We start from the raw sequence: 18,448 nt of genomic DNA, 5'->3' as shown, positions 1-18,448 counted from the left end.
TTCTTGATTTTTTTCTTTTTTTTTTCCCTTAAATGTGACTTATATTTAAACCGTGACCAGATTTGATAACTTGTCGCGTATGTCTTTGCAATGGACCCTTGGAAAAACTACGAAACGAAATGAAGAAATTTTTTGATCTGTAAGTTTTATCTTTATCTTCTTTTTTTCCATTTTTTTCCATCCCTGTCATTTTTATGATATTATGAATTATAATAAAATATTAGAATATTGTCGATTGGATATATCCATTTTTTAAAGAGAAATTAATTTTTATTAACACTTTCGTATTATACTGCGTATATCGAATGTAAAGAGAAAAAAATTATAATTGTTATAATTGTTCTTGATATTTTTTTCTTTTTCTTCTTTTTTTTTTCTTTATGAATTTTAAAAGTGACGTAACGTTGTAATATCGTTACGTATACAACATGCGCCGTAAGTATTCGACACGAGCTTTCATTCCGATCGTATAAATTATGTCGATGAGACTTATGCCATTCATCGGAGAGCGTATAAATGGCGATGTATGTTTCTCACGAAAATCGAGATGTCACACACATACGCGTTGTACTAACTCCTCGCGCCGGACGCGAGTTAAGATCATTAACCTTTCCTTGCTGTAACCTGACTTCTCTTTGCGAGAAACATTATTTTCACCTATCACGAATAAAAAAAAGGTCTTGTTGAGAGGTAGATTGTGTTCGAAGATAAATCGATTTATTGAACGATTGATGTTGATTTAGAGAAAAAAAAAAACGACTGATAATGTTTTATACTTAACGTAGTATCTCTGAGACTTTAGATATCTTTCTCGTATCTATTTATCTTTTATTTTATACGTTAATTCGGCGAATAATATCATATAAAAAAATAAAGAAAATGAAGAAGAAAGTATAAAAATATATTTGTAAAAAAAAAACAAAGTTAAGATAATTTTGATAATAATTTAAAAATTACGTATGTTAGAGACAATTAGTAGTCTTATTCTTTAATTGCTTCTTCCTGTCCGACCTACAATGGGTAAAAATTGGAAAGAAGAGAATTAGGTAGATACTTTTTTTCTCAGGATATCCCATTTAATAAGGAGATATATTTATCGTAATAAATTATTTATATATATACAATAAATTTTAAAAAGAATATTTTTATATTTAATTTTTGAACAAAAAAATTCATCAAATACGTTTGCACAGACCGATTTTCAGAAAATGCTTTCACACGGCCTATTACTACCTGGATTATCCACCACGAAACGTGCCGACTCTCCAAGAATGGGAAAACAGTGAGCAAGATGGCGAAAGGACCGCCGTAAGCGTTCAACAATTCGTTCAACATGTCGCCAAGCTGCACGCCGACGGTGACATCGGTTTTAGTAAAGAATACGAAATTATACAATCCGAGAGTGGAGGTTACACCGTCGAGAACTCTCAATTCGCTGAAAATAAAGCGAAGAATCGATATCTCAACATACTCGCATGTAATTTATTCTCTATTTATTTTTTTTTATCTTTTGTTTACATTTGATACGATTATCCTTCTTGATTATTCCGAACTTGGTTTGTCCTTCTATGAAGTTAAAGAGTAGGAAGAAGAGAAGTAAATGATATCGTATGAACTAACGCAATTTACTTTTTGTTTCGACAAGTGTCGCACTTAAAACATTTACACGTATATAAACGTTTATACGGAATGAGTCAGGCAAAAAAAAAGTAATACTCGAGCTCTATTAGTATTTATTAAATGAGAAAATATAAATGAAACGAGAACATAAGAAAATGTGTTACATTTAAAATGCAAAATCATGACAATTCTTATTACATAAAGTTAAATTATTCATATCATTTATTTATCGGAATGATATAATTTTTCTTTATTCTGTCAAAGTAAATACAGATGTTTCGTTACTTCATTTCTCGTAAGTTACTTTGTGCATGTGATACGAAGTATACCGTAAATTCGCTTCGACCATTCACAATATTATCGGATTAACGAGCAGCCTCGTCATTGCTTTTGATGTGAGTGACCTGTCTGTCGACAACTGGGTCACAGATCCTCTACCATCGAGTCGGACACCGTCCACTTGTTTTCGTGGAATGATAAAATTACCTATGTGTATTAGTCACATTCCGCGATATCGACTTTGTTCTAACTACGTCGAAACAAACAATAACGTTCGATCTAAATGACACTTATTGCGACACTATAACGTCTTACATTTTTATTTCTATTCTTCTATTCTTCTATTTTTTTATTATATTTTATTTTATTTCTTTTTTTTAACTATAAGTATCATATTTAACAAAATGATAGATGTCATAAATTTATGATCATGTTTTGCAGATGATCACACGCGTGTACAATTATTATCGTGCGGCGGAGGACCACCTAAAAAAGGACAAGATTACGTCAACGCGAATTACATCGATGGATGGCAACGTGCACGAGCTTACATTGGCACTCAAGGACCATTGCCACCGACCTTCGATGGTTTCTGGCGAATGGTTTGGGAACAACGTGTATCAATCGTTGTGATGATCACTAATCTTGTCGAGCGTGGTCGCGTAAGTTACTTTCTGATTTTTATTGTAATAATCTTTTGATTAATTTTTAACACGTTCCTCGCCCCCATCGCCTATATTTAGATGACACACAATAGCTTGATACATGACTGAATAAAATTGGTCAATTAACGTGTTAAATGAAAATTATTTTGTATATTTACAGAGGAAATGTGATATGTACTGGCCGAAAGAAGGCACTGAAACTTATGGTTACATTCAAGTTACTTTAGTCAGGGAAGACATCATGGCAACTTATACCATTCGTACTCTTCAAATACGACATCTCAAGGTATATATTTATAATAATTGTAAAAAAAAATAATTTGTTATTATTGGGCTAAATAAAGTATACCGATACTTAGTAAGACGAACGTTATGAAATTTTAAGCAGATTAAGAAGAAGAAGAATGGGACCAATATGGGAGAACGTACGATATGGCAGTATCATTATACTGGTTGGCCTGATCATGGTGTTCCTGATCATCCTCTACCTGTTCTCAGTTTCATTCGGAAATCATCCAATGCTAATCCACCTGACGCTGGTCCAATAGTGGTTCATTGCAGGTAATCAAATAAAATGATCATTTTTCTGTATTATGTAGGATTATATTTCATATAATAATAATAATATTATTATTATTTTTATTATTATTATTATTATTATTATTATTATTATTATTATTATTATTATTATTATTATTATTATTATTATTATTATTATTATTATTATTATTATTATTATTATTAATAGTGCTGGTGTTGGACGTACTGGGACCTATATTGTGATCGATGCAATGCTGAAGCAGGCAAAGAGCAAAAACGAAATCAATGTATTCGGATTTTTAAAACACATTAGAACGCAGAGAAACTTTTTAGTTCAAACAGAGGAACAGTACATTTTCATTCATGATGCTTTGCAAGAAGCTATCGAAAGTGGAGAGACCAATATAGAAGCTAATAATTTGATGCAGCATATTCAAGACATGCTATGTCCGTCCAACAATAAGACAGACGCCTGGAATAACTTAGATTCTCAATATAAAGTAATTGTCATGATAATTACCGATTATATCTCTTTAATTGCACTGTTTCTTATTAAACTTATTGATTATTATTTTCTTTTTGTTTTTTTTTAATAGCTCGTAACGTCCTGGAAACCAAAGGACTTTAATCTCGTGTCAGCGACAAAATCATTTAATATTCATAAAAATCGTAATATGGAGATTATACCTATCGAAAATGCTCGTGTACATTTGACTCCAAAGCCTGGTGTTGATGGAAGTGACTACATAAATGCAACGTGGTTCTCTGGTAAAAAAAACGTTTTGCTTTTTACTTTTAATTTTCCTATTTGTCTTGATTTATATTGAAAACATTCATTTAAAATTCATCGATAGGGTTCCAAAGAAATCGTGAATTTATTATAACTCAACATCCAATGGAGAACACCATAATGGAATTTTGGCAAATGATGTGGGATCACAATGCTCAAACTATCGTAATGTTGACTCAATGCGATAAGGTACATAAGAAATATTAATGATTCATAATTATTATTTTCAAGTACATAATATATTTTTCAATATTTAATAAAATTGGTATATATATATAGGAATATCCTGAGTTCTGGCCAACGGAAGGAAAGGATTTGGAATCGGAAACATTTCGAGTACGATTATGTGGTATTAAAGAAACAGTCAATGGAATCATTCTACGCGAGGTAGCCGTCAGATCATTACAGGACGATTACGAATTAAGTGCAAGAATCGTTCAAGGACCACTCAATCAAGTTGGTTTATGGCCTCACAATAATAACCCCAAAGTATTTGTCAGTGTGATACAAGACTTTCATAGAGATTATCAAAATGGTCCAATCGTCGTTATGGATAGGTGACTATACTGATCGAATATTTCATTAAAATCTCTTAACCATATCATTTTAAAACTACCATAATCATTTGCATTAGGTACGGTGGTGTCGAAGCTGCCCTTTTCGTTCTGCTAACAACTTTGAACAAACAACTCGAGTTCGAACAATCAGCAGATATATACATGTTTGCTAAATTATTATATATGAAAAGACCAGGTGTATTTCGATCGAAGGTAAATAAAACAATTCCTAATTCTCTTATATCGAATTAAGTCATTACTAAAACACTGTTTTAATATTAGGAGGACTACGTATTACTTTACCAATGTTTGGAAACAATGCTGTCGTCAAAAGTACGCGGTGAACCGGATCTTTACGCGATGGCTAATGGACATGTGGCAACAATGAGTAATAACGATCCGAACGAGATTAGGTCAGCTTCGTCGATGCAGCACATAGCGACAATGGATTATCCCATGAAGTCAGCACCACCAATGATACGAGAATACGCGACGGTGGAGGTGAGCACCGAGTACTTGTCCGACTATACAATCCCCATAAGGGTGGACCATCCGATCGAATCTTCGTCAAGCAATCGTGGAAGTGAGACTTGTCTGGCCGCTCATGGTAGCAACGATCATGGCGTATCCGAGAAGAGCATTGTGGTTAGCCAAAGGAATGTTAGCTATCACAATCATCCACCGGGTGTTTCGGTGACGGTAGATGCAAACGGTTACATCACAAACGGCAGTATGCGCGTACCACCTGAGGGTATGGAGGCGAGCTGCAAAATATTACCGCAATGATGTCGGCCTATCTTCGGTTGCAGCGTCGCCTCAGGTCGTTCAGAACCGCTGTAATCGACAGTTTCGTCCCAATAACCGGAAGTATATTTCGTCCCTCGTAAGTATTATCGTCGCGTTCCAACATTCACTCACTGCACCTCTTCCTTAATTATGTTACTTTTCTTTCTCTCACTTTCTTTTTTTCTCTCTCTCTCCCTTTCTCTCTTCCATTTTCTTTTTACTCACTCTCTTTAGCACCGTTTTCTCTTTTTTTTTTTTATTTCGATTTATCTTCCTTTCCTTGTGCACTCCGCGTCAAATTATCAAACGCACGATATACTATTCTTCGAAAATAATAGCCTCCCCCTCAAATTGCTATTAAAAAGAAGATCGGATGGCCATTTTTATGACTATGGAAGTGTGTCGAGTAATTCTACGTTATCTTCAATATATTTCTGTTGATTAGAAAATTATTTATAAGATTTGATCGTACGAATTCGTTAAGTTTAAAGAGAATATTTATTATATTTGTTTGTGTTTTGTGTCATTCAGATGACACCAGAAGGAGCTGTCCGATTGGAAAGATCTTCGCACAATGGAAAAGCTGACCGTTCGAGTATACAAGATCAGCCTCGGGGGATCATCGAACGTACATTCGTGTAAATATGTCCACGTGAATTTAGGATAAAGTAACTAAACTAAATTAAACGAAACTAAATTAGACTATATTAAACTATATTAAATTAAATTAAATTAAACGAAATTAAATAATGAATGAAAATGAGCGAATAATACGAACGAAATGAGTCGAGAAAAGGAAAAAGCTAACCCGTCTTACATTAGCTAAAGACAGTGACAAAAGAAAAAGAGCAAGCATAAACAAGAAGAGTTTTTGCTGATTTTGCAAGTCGCCGGCTTGGATCGATCGCGTTTATCTTGTCCATCTTGTAAGTGTACGCTGTTCCATTCTTGTATATATCACCCATTCACATTACGTATAAATATTATACATATATACATAAATAAATGTATACATATAAATATAAGGTCGACCAGCCGACAGACCGAGTTGCCAAAGAATCATTAAGGATATACTCTTTTTAATCTATAAGAGAAAAATGACGATAGATCAAATTTTTGCGAGGGGATGTGTAAATATTTCATATGCATATATTCATATGTATATAAATATATGCAGACATAAATCAGCAGGACATATATAGACTAGATATATGTGTGTGTATATATTTATATACATATATATATTAATATAAATATAAGTATAAATATAAATTTAAATACACAAAAATACAAATATATAAATATAATTATAAATATAAATATAAATATAATTATAAATATAATTGTAATATCTATACACATTAGCCACTTGTGATGATGACGTGTGATTGGATCAGATCCATTTCACAATTATATCGTAAGTGTATGGAAGATGATATCTACGATTACAAAAACGGTATCACTCGTATATATTATCGCTCGAGTGAACCTTCGCGTCTGTCCTCTCTCATTTTTTTGATTATTACGTCCTAATATGACGAATCGAGCGTTCGATCGTGCCCGCGTTAACGATTCGATTTATTCATTCGATATAATATTTTTATTTCTATCTCATTCGAAATGCTCTAAACGCCACAAACGTCGTACGTCTTTGAATGTGTAAAAGACACAGGAAAATAAGAAAAAAACCTCCCTAAAATATAAAAATACATTAGGGATACATAGAGTGATTCAAAATGATTAAAGTTCCAAGATCGTACGAATAAAACTTTGTCGATAATTTCTATAATTTTATTAACGTAATCGCATTGACCGTCTTTCATTTTCATCATCATAATCATTATTTACGCATCTTTTTTCACTCTCTCTCTCTCTCTCTCTTTTTCCTATAAGCAAATAACATTTTTTAAGCATAACGATGCAGCGAGGCGAATGATGCCGATGACAATCTTGATATTTTATCGAGGATGAACATTCCAAACACTGCACAGTTTCGTTCCGTTATTTTATATTATTATTATTATTATTATTATTATTATTATTATTATTATTATTATTATTATTATTATTATTATTATTATTATTTTCATTTTATTATTATTTGTGTTTTTATTTTAATGAAATGATTTAACATTTTTATTGATATTATTATTACTTTTGTTATAATTATTGAATGTATTAGAACAAAGTCATACCGTAAATATGATGAGCACAATGTGAGTCAGTAAATTCTAAGTATAAAATGGCCAACAAAAAAAAAAGAAAAGAAAAAAAAAGATCGCGTCAACTTTTTTTATGTACATTTCATTCTAATTTAATGTTTGCTATGCGAAATTTTTTTCTTAACAATGATTTCAAGTCCTGCCATTGGTTCGTCGCGATGCGTTAACGACAACAACAGATCGGAAATGGTTGTGTCCAAAAATTGGGTTATACACATCTATACATATACCTATGGAAGTAATTAAAAAAAAAAAAATTAAAATTAGAGAAAACATATATTGAAAAGTTTTCTTTTTCTAATAAATTTAAAAATAGTGATTGAAATTAGATGATAAATTTATCATCGATGATAATTAAAAAGAAAAAAAAGAACCGAATTCATCTTTTCTTTTGGACGCAATCAGTACGTGCCTTCAACATCATTTCTACGTTGTACGTAAAACGCGAAAAAAAATTTCAATCGGGATGAATGCGTAATTTTTTACTGTGAAGAATGCTAATCGCACGTTTCGGAACAAAATGTTACGAAAAAAAAATAATAATAAAAAAACAAACAAATAATAGTGATAATTACGGAAAACGAACAAAATATAATAAGAAAAAAAAAGAAAAAGAATGATAATTCCATAAGAAGTGCGAGAAAATGGTGCGTCGAACTTCAAACACACGTTGTTGTTCTTAAAACAACTTTTTGGCATTCTCTTCCAGTGGCCATATTGCCGGTGCCTCGTTGCCATTTCTTTTTGTCAATACGTTCGCGCGCGCGCGGTATATACACACACGAAGACTGAAGTATTTGTTTCTTGTTAAATAACTTTTAAAGCATTAATGTAAGCAACGATTGAAAGGAAGAGAGAGAGCAGATGGAAAATGTGTACAATATATGACGTCAAGGGTAGAATGAGAGTTCGAGAGAGAGAGAGAGTATGTGTGTGTACCTGTGTCTGTGTCTGTGAATGTCCGAGAGAGAAAAAGAAAGAGTCTATACGTATGTGTCATATGCTTGTGCTGTAAATTTGTGTGTGTACTCAATGACCACATCGTATAGAAGATGGATCGTGTGTCACATAATAAACGTATCGAACTGTACAAGACAAAAATGTAAACACTAAATTACGATATTTTATTTTTGTTTTACTCACGATAGATATGAGTCTATAGAATTTTTAAATGTTTCGACCTGTAAACAAAATGTTTAGTAGCGTGCCATTCGTCTTTCTTGAAACTCTTTGACTAATCATATTGCATCTTGTTCAACCATATAGATGGGACACATGATTCGTTTTAACATGTCGATGAATGATGAATTAATAATAAACTTCGATTGTTTTATCAACTCAATTTGTTCTCCTTTTTACCGATCGTGGGACACGAGCAAAGAAGCATAAACTATTATAAAAATTACTGTTTCAATTATTATTAATATTATTATTATTATTATTATTATTATTATTATTATTATTATTATTATTATTATTATTATTATTATTATTATTATTATTATTTTTCCTATTATTATTATTCCTATTATTATTATTACTATTATTATTATTATTATTATTATTATTATTATTATTATTATTATTATTATTATTATTATTATTTTAATTAAACGTAAAAAAACGAAGGAAATAATTTGGGAAATATTTGATTATTTTGAACCAATATGGAATTGTAATTGATAAGAAATTGGATTGTTAAGAAATTGATCGGTAGAAATGGAGGGGGACAAAGAAACTGATGAATAAGGAAAACTATAAAAAAAAAAAAAAGAAAAGAGAACGTGTGACGTCGTCTCGAAAGTTGTTATGATCGATTTCGATCTCGCAAAACGATGTTACGATTCCCCTCTCGTTTTTCTTCAAGCGGCTGTGCGTAACTTGTAATTATAATTGTAATATTGTACGATTTATGAATTTGAGCACGATTCGAGTCAAGTCTCGAGTAATCGAGAGTTATTTATTCTACAATGAGATAGAGTATCGATCATAAGACTTCGAACTTCGTAAGAAGAGATTAAAGAACAAAAATGACAAATTTTTTCCTTTTTTTTATCTTCTTCTTTCAATTTAATTTTTAAAATGTTAAACGATGACCGGATTTTTTATATCGATCAAATAAGAAGAAGAAGAAGAAGTTAATAATTTGTAAAACGAAGAAAGAAGAAGAAGCGGAAAGAGAAAAATATTTGTATCATATATGCATACCTGTCACAGTGTAATTAGCCATAATTAATGAATTAATTGTCGATATCTCTAACGACTCGAGTAAAAGTTCATATGCGTGTTTGTACGTAGGAGAACTCTTCGAGTAGTCGAATCGATTTTTCGTCGAGATGTCCAAACTAGATGATACGTGTAAAGACAATGTTTATCAGAGTTATACGTTGTTTAAGATGAAGAACAGGAATGATATATTATATTATATGATTATATTATATATTATAATTATATTATATTAAATTATATTATATTGTATTATATTATATTGTATTATATTATATTACATTATATTATATTATATTATTATTATATATACGCAAAAGAAGAAAAAGAACAAGAAAAGAAAAGACAAGAAAATGAGGAGATCTGTCTGTTTTCAGACGAACATACACACAGTGTGGCGTATACTGTTAAAAAACACAATTACTCTCGTAAAGAAACAAAAGAAAAACGGAATAAAAAAAGAAAAATAAATAATAATACAACATTAATAAATAAATCGCATAAGGAACACGCACGAGCGAGCGTTTGCGTTAAGATTTCAGATAAAATATATTATATACAGATATTTATGATATAAAAATGGCTGTCTGGAAATGACAAGAGAAGGATTATAGTTCTGACAATGAGAGGGATCGTTCGAAGGATTTGTATTGGACGAGATATCGCCTCGCTATATCTTGACGAGGAAAGAGAAGAACCTATTTTTTAGCTTTTAAAAGGAGAAAAGACAAACTTTTTTATCTTTTTTTTTGTTTTCTTTTTTCGCATTCTTCTATTTCTTATACCTAATGTCCAATCGAAAATTTATCATGCGACGCGCTATCTCGTTGAACACGAGCGGATAATACTGTATTGTAATTTACGACATTACGTAATTATTGTATATGTATCTATATTGATAACGAAGAAGAAAAAATAATAAGAAGAATACGAAAAAAGCAAGTAAGTAAGCAAGCAGAAAAAGGCGCCTAAATACGACGATATATATATATATATATATATATATATATATATATACATATGTAATAACGATCGTAAATAGATCAAAGATTACAATCTATCGCGTATAATTCATAAATAAAAAAAAGAGAACATTAGGTGTATATATTAGACAGATAATTTAGACTCTAGTCAACGTAATATCCGTAAAGCGACGCACACACGTTCTTTTTAAAATTTCTTTAATTTTTCTTTATTTGTTACTCTTGATTTACTTTCGTTTTGTGTTTTCATTGTATCTTTTTTTTTTATTTTAACTTTAATTAACATTTTTCTGCCAAAATTTAGATTTGTTTTATAAACAGCATTGAAATTTTCTTCTTTGATCTTTCATCTTCTCTTCCTTTTTTATTCTTATTGTTTTGTAATCGATCGTGCTGAAAGAAAGGTGAGAAGAAGGAATCTAAATATCATTGACACCCATGAATACATTCATATACATAAACAGATCCTACCTATCTTTAAAAATGAGTCTGCGTTTACGATTATTTGTTCAGAAAAGGAGCTTCTTTACTTTATACACGTAGGAATGAGTGTCCCTCATACGTATTATAGTTATTATACATCTTATATAATATAGAAATTTTTCATTGATAAAAAAAAGAAAAAGAAAATAATAAACACACTCACCGGATCAATACCTTTTTAGAATTTGCACATGCACGTGCTGTGACTAAGCTGTTAAATAGCGAAAATGCATAATTATTAATACATGTAAATCTTTTTGTAAATATCTTTTCGACATTTCATTGTTTATCCTGATATATATTATTACATATACATTATCACATCTGTATATACTTTTTTGTTTGTATCTCATCTATATGCTTTCGATAGGTAAAAAAATTCATTTTCTCGTGAATTCATTTCATTCATATCTCTTCACAGAATCACTTCATAGTTCCTATCATTATGATCGCTCTTTCCTTTTTTATTATATTCTACTTTTATTGTTTTCAATTTCATTACCAGTAACCCCGAAATTGTCTGACATCGAAAATGAATGAATGCATTGAGGAATAGATGCAATCTCGCATGCAGGTCTACACGATTATAATCATGAGCATTTGTAAAACGCGTCTCAATGATGTTTCAGGTACTAAAAACTAATGAAACTTTATCGATATTTTAAACGTAAGGGAAATTTGATCCTTCGAGAACAATAAGGATCGTTGAAATTTCTCTTTCCTTCTCTCTCTATTTCTCTCTATTTCTCTCTCTCTCTCTCTTTCTCTCTCTGTCTGTCGGTATGTCTGTCTTTAAGCCTTCTATAATGTTATTATTGATTTTCTTCTTATCAAACACGTTAATAACAGAAAACAACAATGAGCATTCATTTTTGTCGAAATGCATATAGAGATAAAAATAAGAGATCTATGATGTGTAAAAAAATGATGATCAAAGATTTTGTTAATCGAGAATGACAATCTCGAATTCCTTCTTTCTACGTATGTATGTACCGTTATTTCTCACTGCCTTTCTAGCTAAAGGAAAGAATATTATAACAAATGAAGAAAATAAAAGAAAAAAAAAGACAAGAAAAAAAGAACATTATAAAAAAGAGAAGAAAAGAATAAGAAAAGTAATTTTTCGCTCGGAAGGATGCTTATATTGCTCGTTTCAGTGAAAACCATAAAAGGAGATATATTTCTATGCATATATATATATATATACAGGGTGTTTATATATACATATATATCAAAGTTTTCGGAACCAATCTTCGACTGCGTAATTCTATTTAAAATAAATAATAAAAAAAACCATACAATAACTCGAATCGATAATAAATTGTTTGAGAAACAATCAACGCAAGCACAACGATTTTCCAAGTTTCTGTCAATAGCGTTTTCCTTTTAGTGTAAAAAATTTTTACAATCATACGCCTCGATGTTTTCGACAGAATACGTTACTGAAGTTTGATAAAATTGTTTTAATGACACACCTTGTATATGCGCATATATAATCGTTGCAGGGAATTATATTCCTTACGTTAAAAAAAAAGGAAATAAAAATAAGATATATAAATAAAATAAGAAAGAAATGAAGAAGGAAAAATACGCAAAGATAAGGAAATGAACAAAAAAAGAGAAGCTGAATTGCGACTCGCATAATGACACGCTATCGTGTCACATTTCTATTTGTACAAAACGATTACTGATAATGTCTACGAGAAAAGAAAAAAATAAAGATTGTATGTCGTCTCGAATCGAAAGTTGTCGAGTGATCTAAATTATGAACTATTCGTTACGTGATTACGTTAACGTGAATTATTGTTTATCTTATTTCTACATTGAGGAACAGCTGATCGATAAAAAAAAGTAATTTCCTATTTTATTTTTTACGTCTTTTTTTTTTAGCTTATTCTAAAATTTCTTTTCATAAATTTTTTCGATGAATCACAAGTTTAGAAAAATCAGATGGAGTCGCTAATTTTGGCAACGTTTTTAAATAATTAATAATACTTTTCACCTTGATACGAGAGATGTTAACAGGTAAGTGAATTAATGTCAATTAATGAAACAGAAAGTATAAATTGCTTATTTTTAAATTCAAAAATTTGTATAAATTATTTTTCTTTTTTTTCAACTTCGGTATTTTATATTTATTAATTTTATGCTATTGATTTTTGTTAATATAAATATGAAGAAATGATCGAAAAAGATCAGCAATTCTTCATGAGATATATATATATATATATATATATATATATATATATATATAATTAGAGTGGGTCAAAAAAATGACTTTTTTTTTTTTCAAGTGCCACGGAAAAATGGGTTGCTAGTTACCTTAAAAAAATTCTCACCAAATATGATCTCTTATTTTTAATAGGAAGATCCTCCGCATCGCAGTTTTTTATTTTTTTCTCAGTCTAATAGAATAAAATTCATACCGCATCATTAATTGATTGTACAGAAAAATGTTCTAGAAGAATTTTGTAGGAAATGTAATGCTCTACAAAAAAGGTATCTTATATTTTTTCCGTAAACCTCACTATTTGAATGATATTGAAGATTTAAATTTGATGATTTTTAGACAAATTTCATTTTTGTTTATGAATTTTATAACTCGACAATAAATGACTAATATAAGATGTGCAATAAAAGTTCTTGTAGGAAATTAACTGCTCTATAAAAATGGTGTTTTATGTTTTGGCGATTGAATTAAGCGTTCAAAAGATATTCATCATCAAACTTTCATGTGTACTGATCTTAGTCTCTGAATATCTTTTAAACGCTTAATTTAATCGCCAAAACATAAGACACCATTTTTATAGAGCAGTTAATTTCCTACAAGAATTTTTATTGCGCATTTTATAATAGTCATTTATTGTCGAGTTATAAAATTCATAAACAAAAATGAAATTTGTCTAAAAATCATCAAATTTAAATCTTCAATATCATTCAAATAGTGAGGTTTACGGAAAAAATATAAGATACCTTTTTTGTAGAGCATTAAATTTCCTACAAAATTCGTCTAGAATATTTTTCTGTACAATCAATAAATAATGAGGCATAAATTTTAATCTATTAGACTGAAAAAAAAAATAAAAAACTGCGATGCGGAGGATCTTCCTATTAAAATTAAGAGCTCATATTTAGTGACAATTTTTTTTATAGTGTCTAACTCATTTTTCCGTGGCACTTGTAAAAAAAAAAATAATTGATTTTATTGACACACCCTAATATATATATATATACGTATGTAACTTCGTATCTAATGAATTACGTATATAAATATAAAAATAAATGCATTAGAAAAAAAACAGTGAAATAAATGAATACAGTGTTACTCTTCTCGATGATAGTTCCACAAAATAACGGATGAATAATTTATTATAAACACTGATAAAAAAATAATTTATATAGAGCGGGTCTGAACGAATGGCTATAAATATATATATATATATATCACCGTTCGCGTGTGCGTAATTATTTTATAATAAAAAAAGATTTTTCAAAACTCGTGAAAATCACGAAATAATCGTACGCCTAATGCATCATGTAACGAAAATACGAAAAGCACGAAATTTGTAATGTGTACTTGCACTCAATGTGATCTAACAAATGACGGATGAAGAAATAAATGTATTAGGAATCACAACTACATTATTGCATTAAAATTTTAAATAAACGCTTTCTTTCTCTCCCTTTCTCTCCCTCTCTTTCTCTCTCTTTCTCTCTCTTTCTCTTTCTTTTTCTCTTTCAACTTAATATGGGAACCTAGAATCGGAAGACATCAGAAAACGAACTACTTGTTACGAATATCTTATTTATCAACCGTCGATACGAGACAATGACAGTCGTTCTCTCTCTCTTTTTATTTCTCTCTAAATTCCACTACCTCTCTGGAATTTTGTTGGAGAATCGAATTTCTGTCTCTCAGGGTATACTGTTTGATTGACGCGTTGTTGATAAGCTTCGCAATTAAGTTTGATTGACGTTTCATTTATAACCGCAACTACTAAATGGCGTTTACGTTGCCAACGTTTATATTTAACTAGATATCATTACTTATGGTCAGAAAATTATTGAATTTGCGATTAGATCGAAAAAAAAATATATATATATTTTTATTCCTATTTCACTGAAATTGAATTCAATTTGATTATTTTTTGTTGCTTGTTTTTTTTCTTTTTTTTTTTAATCCTAGATATCTCAGAGTAATGTATATTATGTACAGGATAAAGAAGAGGAAGAGGAAATTAGAAAAGAATGTTAAAAAAGCATATCACTAGATCGAAGCTTTTCTACAAAAATACGTCTTTATTGTAAATGGGATCGCCGACGTAGCAGTTGTTCGTAGACAGGTCAATCTGAAATTCTTCGTGTTAGCGAAGCAGCTTTGGCAGAACGAATTCATCGTTGAATGAATGAGTTTCTTTTTTTCGACGACAAAGAAATGCAACTTCTTTTTTTCCTTGAAATAACACTCAATCATGCTCGATTTTCGTTTTTTTTCTTTTTAATTTGCATGCTTCTTTATTATTATTATTATTATTTTTATTATTATTATTATTATTATTATAATTATTATTATAATTATTATTATTATTATTATAATTATTATTATTATTTTTAATGTCTTATTCATTTTATTTTTCTTTTTTATTTAATTTTTTTTTTGTTCGTTCATTAAATTTCTGTATTCTTTTATCCCCGTTTTTGGATTTATTTTACTTCTTTTTTTATTTTATTTTATTTTACTTTTTTTCGATTGTAGTTTGATATTTGATTAACACTTAGACAGTAATAGTAAAGTCCTTCGGCGATTTAGACAGCGAGCTGTTAGAAGCTAATGCGTTTCTCTTCCTGTGAAGTCTTAACTTCATGTCTATGTCGCATTCGGCCTCGCTGGTCTCGTGAGCATCCGTGAAGCCCGTTGGTGGTTTCAATTCCAATGTTGAAAGCTCGCTGCCCCAATCATCGTCCCTCCTGCTCATCCTCGAAGAACCTGGTTCCTCGAGAAGACACAGGGATTCCACCGATTTCCTCGAATTCTGTTCCTTCCCTAATCGGTCGCAGGAACCTTGACGATTCGGGTGACTCGGGTGACTCGGTGACGTGCCTCTCGAGTAAGGATGCATTCCTGATTCCGAGAGTTTCACGGCTCGCAGCATCCCTGGTACACGTCCATCGATCGAGATATCCGGTGTTGCTCCTCGACTTCTATTCCATTATGAAATTTATATTAACATTTTGATTGTAACGTTTAACGTTTCATACAATTCAGGTATGTCTAACTCATTTATCATCAAGGGCTACATTTAAGTATAAAGAAAAGAAAGTAAAATTAAATATAAAAAAAATTGAGTAGAAATAAACAGGAAACAGATTTATTGTTATTAACATATTTTGCAAATAGCGTTGCTAGTACGAGACGTTTGACCAAATATATACCATGTAGTTCCATGAAATATATATAATTCTATGGAAATACATTTATTCCATGAAAACATATATTACTAAATAAAGAAATAACGTTACTATTTAACAAGCAAGAAAATTTAATATAAATAAACATTTAGCAGTCAAACGAACTTGAAAATATAAATTGACAATTAAAATGAAATATTTAATTGCGTAGAGAAATATTACCAACCAATTTAGCTACAAAGTTTGATATGTCGTCAGTCTCGAATATAATAATATTGTATTTACGTATACAAAATAAAATCCATAAAAGGTATAAAAATATTACAAAAAAAAAACAATATATTTTTTATACAATTTTTGTCAAATCGCATGTTTGATATACTTAATTAAATAAAAGAAAATATAAAAGAAAATATTTATGAATGCAATTGTGAAAGAAAATAAAATCATTGAAGACGCAATTATTTGACCTTTGTTTTTCGAGTCTGGGAAAAGTCTTCCTCTCAGAAATTGGTGACGGCTCCGTTGATGTACTCGAAATGTACAGCACATCTGGAATGTGCACGCGACACGTTGATGCGGTAAAGGTGAGTGGTTAGTAGCGGCTGAATATATAAAGCTGTGGGTGGCTTCGACACAGAAAACCGAATACTAACTTACTATGATGAACCGGGACCAAAGCTAGTCGTTGTTCCCTCTGACCGACGGAGTTTGGTCCAGGTGATCTAGCCATTAGTGACGTTGGCCCGGAATCGTCTAGATGATTGGATGATTCGGTGCGGCTACTGGTACCAACTTCGGTGTCGCTGTCCGAACCTAACGTGTCGTATTCCTCGGATTCCGATTTGAATGATTTGGATTTGCGACGTGCTCGACCACGTACTTTTGTGTATTGATCCACATCGCACTGAAATCTTTTATTCTGTAAGGAAAGAAAACAAAAAACAAAAATAATAATAAGTAATTAATAATATTAAACTTATAAATATTTTATACTCACTTGAGCACCCTGAAGCATCGTCTCGCTGCGTTCGTAGAAGAATGCTTGTCGCGTTGGATTTTCCTGCTCGGGCACATTGAAGGTCGCGTACGGATAAATGTCTTCAGGATATTCTGGTATGCGTTTCAGGGCGCTCACCTCACGGCAGGGTGGTGATTGTTGTCCAGGTTTCCTTACAGTCGCGTAATATTGTTCCCTTTGTTCGGTATTTTGTTTATTGTCCAGAGCTACCTGTGTTTGTGAATTTGGATCATTCACGACCCCTGATCTTTCCGGATCTGTAGTGAACGAAATATAATCGTCGATTATAATACGTTTAGAGAATTAAAAATATAATTTTTGAAAAAATGAAATAAATAAAGAAACAAAGAAAAGGGAGAGGAGATCCTAGTAAACGGATATTGCCATCGTGTTTTCTAATTTCAAATGCCATCCACGCTTTTAAAGCCCTCATGAAACTATTACAGGCAATGACGTAGGAAAGTTTACGGTGCGAAGTTACGGCCGAATCTACTGCATTATTTAACTCGACCGAAGTAATGTATAATTAGGTAGCTATCGTAGTCCCTTGAAACCATGAGAGAAACGGTGATATACGTAGGAAATATATACGTATATAAATTTCTGTAGGATTAGAATTTCATAAAAGAGTTTAAAAATATTTCTGAACTATATAGGAATGAATTATAAAAAATTACGGAAGATAAAGTATTTGTCAAAATGTTAAATTCACTTTCCATATTAGTTAAAGAAATTGTAGAAAAAAGGAATGAAAAAAAGAAAAAGGTTTCCAAACTCATGCATCAATGATATTGCATCGTCTGGTTTAAGTAAAAACCGATGAGACAGGAAAGTCAAGTGAGTTTTACAGAAATTCTTCGGTCGTTC

At 30.7% G+C, this 18,448-nt stretch overlaps 2 protein-coding genes across 22 annotated transcripts in view; one reads left to right on the top strand and one right to left on the bottom strand.

Annotated features, from left to right (window-relative positions):
• LOC107074147 (Protein tyrosine phosphatase 99A) overlaps positions 1 to 8,796 on the top strand; it is a 431,245-nt gene extending 422,449 nt beyond the window's left edge. For 11 of the 14 annotated variants that reach the window (XM_089177242.1, XM_089177247.1, XM_089177246.1 and 8 more), the window contains 11 exons: positions 1,194 to 1,477; positions 2,341 to 2,561; positions 2,725 to 2,850; positions 2,950 to 3,125; positions 3,313 to 3,604; positions 3,701 to 3,872; positions 3,959 to 4,083; positions 4,174 to 4,451; positions 4,529 to 4,664; positions 4,734 to 5,334; positions 5,769 to 8,796. In XM_089177242.1, coding sequence (XP_089033368.1) covers positions 1,194 to 1,477; positions 2,341 to 2,561; positions 2,725 to 2,850; positions 2,950 to 3,125; positions 3,313 to 3,604; positions 3,701 to 3,872; positions 3,959 to 4,083; positions 4,174 to 4,451; positions 4,529 to 4,664; positions 4,734 to 5,237 — 2,314 coding nt within the window. In that variant the 3' untranslated portion in view covers positions 5,238 to 5,334; positions 5,769 to 8,796. The remainder of the gene's footprint in view (positions 1 to 1,193; positions 1,478 to 2,340; positions 2,562 to 2,724; positions 2,851 to 2,949; positions 3,126 to 3,312; positions 3,605 to 3,700; positions 3,873 to 3,958; positions 4,084 to 4,173; positions 4,452 to 4,528; positions 4,665 to 4,733; positions 5,335 to 5,768) is intronic. The other 3 variants (XM_089177244.1, XM_089177243.1, XM_089177245.1) reach the window with 3 other exon arrangements.
• Positions 8,797 to 10,924: 2,128 nt separating this feature from the next.
• LOC107074123 (cell adhesion molecule Dscam2) overlaps positions 10,925 to 18,448 on the bottom strand; it is a 156,038-nt gene continuing 148,514 nt past the window's right edge. For 4 of the 8 annotated variants that reach the window (XM_015335230.2, XM_015335232.2, XM_015335234.2 and 1 more), the window contains 4 exons: positions 17,561 to 17,838; positions 17,221 to 17,482; positions 17,031 to 17,112; positions 10,925 to 16,353 (listed from right to left, as the gene is read on the bottom strand). In XM_015335230.2, the coding sequence (XP_015190716.1) occupies positions 15,927 to 16,353; positions 17,031 to 17,112; positions 17,221 to 17,482; positions 17,561 to 17,838 (1,049 nt within the window). In that variant the 3' untranslated portion in view covers positions 10,925 to 15,926. Of the gene's footprint in view, positions 16,354 to 17,030; positions 17,113 to 17,216; positions 17,483 to 17,560; positions 17,839 to 18,448 lie in introns of those variants that run through there. The other 4 variants (XM_089177238.1, XM_089177241.1, XM_089177240.1 and 1 more) reach the window with 4 other exon arrangements.

The sequence above is a fragment of the Polistes dominula genome, unplaced genomic scaffold (assembly GCF_049000335.1).
Source record: "Polistes dominula isolate Pdom_NZ unplaced genomic scaffold, Pdom_raw_medaka contig_20, whole genome shotgun sequence".
NCBI lineage: Eukaryota > Metazoa > Arthropoda > Insecta > Hymenoptera > Vespidae > Polistes > Polistes dominula.
This window is presented reverse-complemented; position numbering and strand designations above follow the sequence as displayed.